This window comes from Galeopterus variegatus, unplaced genomic scaffold (assembly GCF_000696425.1).
Source record: "Galeopterus variegatus unplaced genomic scaffold, G_variegatus-3.0.2 Scaffold841, whole genome shotgun sequence".
NCBI lineage: Eukaryota > Metazoa > Chordata > Mammalia > Dermoptera > Cynocephalidae > Galeopterus > Galeopterus variegatus.
In genome coordinates this window covers 53,410-59,920 of record NW_007726952.1, presented here as the reverse complement: position 1 = coordinate 59,920, position 6,511 = coordinate 53,410, and the positions used below count along the sequence as shown (strand labels likewise).

General features: G+C 34.9%; 1 protein-coding gene across 1 annotated transcript in view; it reads right to left on the bottom strand.

Moving 5' to 3' along the window:
• Positions 1–6,511, bottom strand: part of HMCN1 (hemicentin 1) — a gene marked incomplete at its 5' end in the record, with an annotated part of 218,465 nt that overhangs the window by 160,793 nt on the left and 51,161 nt on the right. Inside the window, 3 exons of the mRNA XM_008572836.1 lie at positions 412–563; positions 1,306–1,482; positions 2,307–2,408. Of these exons, the coding sequence (XP_008571058.1) occupies positions 412–563; positions 1,306–1,482; positions 2,307–2,408 (431 nt within the window). The remainder of the gene's footprint in view (positions 1–411; positions 564–1,305; positions 1,483–2,306; positions 2,409–6,511) is intronic.

Below are 6,511 nucleotides of genomic sequence, written 5' to 3'. Positions count from 1 at the left end.
TAGAAATCCCACTTGTGTGACCATGGTATCTATGTTTGCATATGTGCATTTTTTTTTTTTTGTTTTTTTGTCTTTTTTCATGACCGGCAACGGATCACAACCCTCAGTGTCGCACCCGTACCGGGCCGGGACCGGCAACGGGATCGCAACCCTCGGTGTTGCCCCTGCTCCTCGCTCAGCCAGTGAGCAGCCGGTCTATATGTGGGATCCAAACCCTCGGCGGGAGCGCCGCCGCGCTTCCCAAGCGGCGCACTGTAGCAGTGCGCCACTGGGCCGGCCCTATGTGCATTTTTTTTAATATAACATTTCTTAATCCTTGTTCTCCAAATCTCTTCAACAGCTCTACCTGTTTGTATTTCCTGTATTCAATAATCAGGTGGTAGATTTCACCAAAGAAATAAAAGAGGGTACCTGTATTCCATTAGCAAAACTCGAGACAGGACTCCCATCTTTCAACCAGGTCAGACTTGGGGCAGGGATACCCCTGGCTTCACATTCTAACCTCACCAGATCATTAACCACAACTGCCACCATGTTATTGCTGCCAGAAATCGATGGGGGCACTGGAAAAAAAAAAGTAAATAAAAATAAGATGTGTTAACATCACAAGCTATATCAACTCCAAGTAATGAAAACTATATGTATATCTCAAAATAATGAAAACCATACGTCCACAATAATGTGTTTTTACAGGTGGGTATTTTGTTGTTTGTTTTTGGTAAGTTCTTTCCCATCTCTTATTTGAAATCTAATCACAGCCATCCTGTGAGGTAAGTAGGGCAAGTATCACTACTTCCACTTGACAGATGAGGAAAGGAGTTTTGCCGGTTTGTTTAGAAAATCCAGTTTTTAATGCTAGAGCGGATTTTCATTTCTTAATTTCCAGGAATATGTGTGTGTGAGTGTGCACGTGTGTGTCCTCCTGTACAGCATCCACTGTATGTTCACTACCAACTTCTCTTGAAAGCATATTGGAGACAACAACTTGGAAACATTTCTTTGACTAATACCTATAAACTCCATTAGAGAGTATTTATAAGCAGGATTATTATCATTAGCTAATAGCTGTCAGTGACCATTTCAACAACTATTCTAAAGCAAACTTAAATCTAAGAGCATGTGAAAATCAAGCATTTTGATAGAAATCAGGAATAAGAAGGTTTATCAGTTTTAGAACACTGAGCCTTTAAAATAAAGATGATAATAATGTACTCTGTTAAATACTTCACTAGAATTTTATAGAAGCACTTAGTCATTTTGAATGCTTCTTTACCCCATCATGAATCTCGGAGAAGCAGCACTAACCATGAACTTGCAGACTGTAAAACAACTCTGTAGCTCCAGCCGAGTTGATGGCCACACATTTATATATGCCAGCATCGGAGATCTGGGCACTTTCGATATCAATGATCTGTCCTCTGTTCAAGAAAGTCATGCTGGTGGAAACTGAGAGTGGACGGTTATCTTTGTACCAGGTGATAACTGAAAGAGGAAGGGGAGAAGATGATCTATGTAAAAATTTTCTTTTAAAACCAATATGCTAAGTTGGATCTTAATTAAAATAGTCACAATTGCTTTATTCTAATGCTCATCATTTGAGTTTAATATGCTTACATAAACATCTTTCTAAGGTTGATTTTTTTCCCAAAAAGAAACACCAAGAACCAAGTAAATATGAGTCCTGAAAATGAATTTACGAAAAATTTGTTTTTTACATTATCTCTAATACATCAATATTGTTTGATAATAAACTTTCGACCTATTTGTTTTTGTCATGTATTTATTTCCTCTCATCTACAAAAATTTTGTCTATGTGTCTAATCAAAACCAAATACCATACACACTATTAGCCTCAAAAATTCATATTGTTGTTAATTCATATGAATAACCTACCAGTGATGGGAATGTACAAAGCAAAGTGGTAGCCTCATCTGAAAGACTGCAATTTCCAATCAGTTTGGTTTAGCTTCATTAAGATACTTTTAAAAGTTAAAAATATATTTTTCAACAAAAATGTATGGAAAATACCATTGTGGGTTTTGTAGACACAATATGGACAAAAAGACAGTTAAGGTATTCATATATTTCTATATTGTTTAAATACATAAATTATTTCATGAAATTAAAAGCAATGAAAATTCAAAAGTGTCATCTACCTAATGATATTCTTATTAATGTTTTACACTTGAATGTATTCTATAACCTTTCTTTTATTACTACTTAGTATATTATGCTCATATACAGTTTCAGTTGTTCCCAGAAATCTTAAAATGTTAATAAGCTACAAAGTCCAAAGGTAAACATACCAGGCAAAGGGTTTCCCGCTGCCTTACACTCCAGCTGTATGGGGTTGCTCACCACCACCGTCTCATTCAGCATCTTCCCTGCATCTTCCAGGCTGGGTGGTTCTGCAAAAGGCCCAAATAGATAATTATTTCATGTAAGTAGGATATTTAAACCAAAATCATTTGCTCAGTGGAAATCATAATTTTTCTTTCTGTTTTTCTGTCTCATGTATACACTGATATATTTGGAATAAAAGTGTATTATTAAGTAGAATTAAAGAACAGAATGAAAAAAAGATCTTATCAGGTTTTCTGGATCATCCACTTCTCTGTGCCCAAATAGAAAAATCCTTAGAATTGTAGATTAGCAAAGTAGTAAAAGAAAGTTAAAGTATTTTTTATTCCAATTAATCTGATTGATTGGAAGATGAATTACCATTGCCAAGAAGTGATTTACCCCTTTTCAATTCCTCCAGTGAAGAAGAAATAAGCATGTCTCAAACTAACCAACTTTATCTTTGTATAGTACCATCATAAACCATTTGAGAAAAATTAGAATAGTTATTTTATGCGTTTATTAGCAGGGTTTCTTTTGATATAAAATTTATAATAAAATTGTTTGTAAAATAAAACAGAAAACTACACTGTCAACTTTAAATAATCACTGATAATGCTGCTCTATTGTTTGATGTCCTTGGAAAGTAGGAATCTGGAAAGTCTGAGACATAATGTAAAAGGATTAACAACTTGGATCATCAATGCCAGGTTTTCAACACTATCTCAAGGAGTGTGGGAGGGGTGCCAGGATGAAAAACTTAAAGGTGAACTAAAGGTCTTGTCTTATTTGGAGAACATATTATAGATATAAATTAGTATTTGAAGTTTATAGAAAAATATATTTTAAGGATTTGCTAAACTTGTTCACTACACTAGAGACTCCTACCCCATGTAAAATTAATTAATAAATCAATCCATTAATCTACCAAAAACAGGAGAACAAGAAGAAAAAAAGGAAACAAAGAAAAATTAGAAATAAATAAGAGGGCAGAAATCAAATCAAATATATAATTCAAGAGCAAAAATGTAAGTTTGGTTCCCTGTTTAATAGGGCTAACACTATTTTTTTTTAAATTAAAAACTCCAAGTGGACATAAAGAACAACAACAAAAAAAATCCACAAAAATTTTAACAACAAAGAGTGGGACAATAATTTGACATCAATTTCTGACAAACTGGTATACAAAGCAAAAATTATTAAACATGACAAAGCAACAAGCTTTGTATTGATTAAAGTGCTATAATTCATGAGTAACATCATCATGCTATAATGATGTTTTATGCATTGAATAACAAAGCAAAAGTTTTTAAAAAGCAAGAAAATTTTGAAAAATCTGAAAGTGGTATATTTTAATATGACTTTCTCAGAAATTGATTGTGTAGTGAAACAAAAAATAAAGTTATAAAAGATCTGGAAAAAAAAATTATCCATCCAGCATGAGTGTGGTGTGTGTGTGTGTGTGTGTGTGTGTGTGTGTGTGTGTGTATTCATAGTTACCAAAGAACACGTGCTTTTCAAATGCCAGTAAACTGTTTTCAAAATAGAATATTAGGCCACAGAAATATTAATAAAGTATTTTACAACTGTAATTTAATAAGACTATAATAAAAGAGAATATAAATTAATAACAAAAATATAAGGCTACCTACATCAGAATAAACCTCATTGAAGATAAAATCAAGACATAAATCAGAAAAACATAAATTAGAGTGAAATTGGTTAATATTAAAATCTATGGGATAATACCAAAGCAGCACAGCACTTAAAGGAAATCTGAACCCCTAATTAACATATTGAAAAGCTAAGAAATAATGAAAATTAAAGTTCTAATCATTCAACCCCAAATCTAGAAAAAGAGCAACACAATAAACCAAAAAAGTCTAGGAATAAAGAAATAATAAAAATAAAAGCAAAAACACCACCAAAGAAAACAAACAAAAACACAAAAACCAATAAAAAAAAAGTTGTTTAAAATAAAATCTGTTCTGAAAGGTAAATGTTCTTTTTGTTTTTCTGGGAGTTGTTCCTGAATACTCACCTTAGAACCCATTCCTCCTTCACTGTTAAAATTCCTTTGATATTATCTAATTCCATGTATTAACCCTTCTTGCTTGAAATGCCAAGAATGTTTCAATTTTTCTGCACTGAGTTCTGATTACCAAAAGTGATAGATTTTGAACATAACCAGCACCATTTTAGGCAAGGCCAAGCACAAAATGGCCACCAGCCCCCACCCCCTTTTCCTTACGAGAAGCGTCATGAGTTCTATGAAATAGAAACCCTTTTGGCTTCCGCATAGGTGCAATTTTCCACGCTGGTTGCATCAGCCAGGTGGAGCTTCTGCACTAGCGTAATGCTTCTCCTCGATTGCATCAGCCAGCCCTGGTGTCCTGAAACCTATATAAGCTCTCTCACCCTGATACATGGTGCTGCTCTCCATTTTGAGTGCAGCCTGGCAGATTCCTTTTCTTCAGTAAAGCTTGATCAGTACCCAGCATTTTGGCTCACTTTCTTTCAAAGAGTACTTTAAGAAAAAAGACCTTTAAATACAAGCACGGCTATCTGGCTTTTCCAACTGGAAAAGGAAAAATAATCAGCCCATGGCACATTCCTTCAAAACAGTTATTTAAATATTCAATTGACACCTTCTGGACTGAAGTGCTCATTGAAGGCTTTGACGGACTAGGCAGCTGCTGCAATAAAATATTGTGGTGGGAATAAGAAATACAAGAGCAGCGGAGAAGGGTGGCTATCTCTCACTTCACTAGAGAACTTAAAGAAAAAAAAGATTGGATGTCAGCAAGCTAGGCAGCTGCTGCAATAAAATATTGTGGTGGGAATAAGAAATACAAGAGCAGCGGAGTAGGGTGGCTATCTCTCACTTCACTAGAGAACTTAAAGAAAAAAAAGATTGGATGTCAGCAAGAATGTAAGAGCAAGGCCTTGGAAAATCTACTCTTCCATTAGAGAAACAAAACCACTGGAAAAATTGTCAAAATCAACTTTTTCAGAACTCTGGAAATTAACCAAAGACTTGCAACAATCCAAGAAGTGTTTATTCAAGAAAAGAGCCTGCTAAACCTCATTAAGAACAGTGAGCTTTGTGGCATTTTAACTCTATCACCCTCTCCCCAGCTCTGCCAAACTTAAAAACAAATAGTCCCATGATCACAGTAAAAAAAAAAAAAAAAAGCAGCCTAGCAGATACCAGAGGGAACACAATAGTTTCAGAAGCACCATTCTGAGAGAACTATCATCATATGATCTGCCTAGACCCTCCCTGGAAGTCCTTATTCGGAAGATTTGTCTTTATTGAACCAGACAGAATTCTCTCAGTGCAAACAGCCTTTTTCAAGGACTGTTTTAAAGTCTGTAAAAACAGACTTTATAAAATTTGCTCAAGAAAGTTAGTTTTATTTTGCTTCTACAGTAAATTACCTCCAACTTGGTAGCTTAGATAATACAATTTAATCTTACAGTTTTGTAGGTCAATGGTCCAATATGGCCTGACTGGGTTAAAATCAAGGTGTTAGCAGAGCTGAATTCCTTTCTGGAGGATCTAGAAGAGAATCTGTTTCCTTGCCTTTTCCAACTTTTAGAGTCCCTGTGCATTCCTTGGCTTGTGACCCCCTTTCTTCATCTTTGAAACCAGCAATGGGTGAGGATGAGGAGCCTGGGGGTGGGAAGGAGTTAAGTGTCCTTTTCACATCATACTCCTCTAGTACTCTGCTCCCCTCTTCCCCTTTGAATGAATCTTAAAATTACATTGGGTCTATCCAGATAATCAGGGATAATCTCCCGATATTAAGGTCAGCTGATTAACAAACTTAATTCCATCAGTAGCCTTAATTCTCCTTTATAATGTTACCTAACATATTAACAGGTCCCCGGATTAGGACATGAATATTTTGAAGGATGCCATTATTTTGCTTACTCACTAAACAAATAAGAAGCAACAGTAAAAAAACACCAGCAGCAACAACAATAAGACAATGGAGAGAGGAAGATATGATTTTCAGTTACTGCATTATATTATTTAAAACGTCTACTTTTAATTAAAAAAAATGGGATATGCAAAAAAACAAGAGCTCATGGTCCATACACAGGAAAAAAATCAGAAGAGGAACTTTCCATGAGGAAATTTAGATATTCTACTTACTAGACAAAG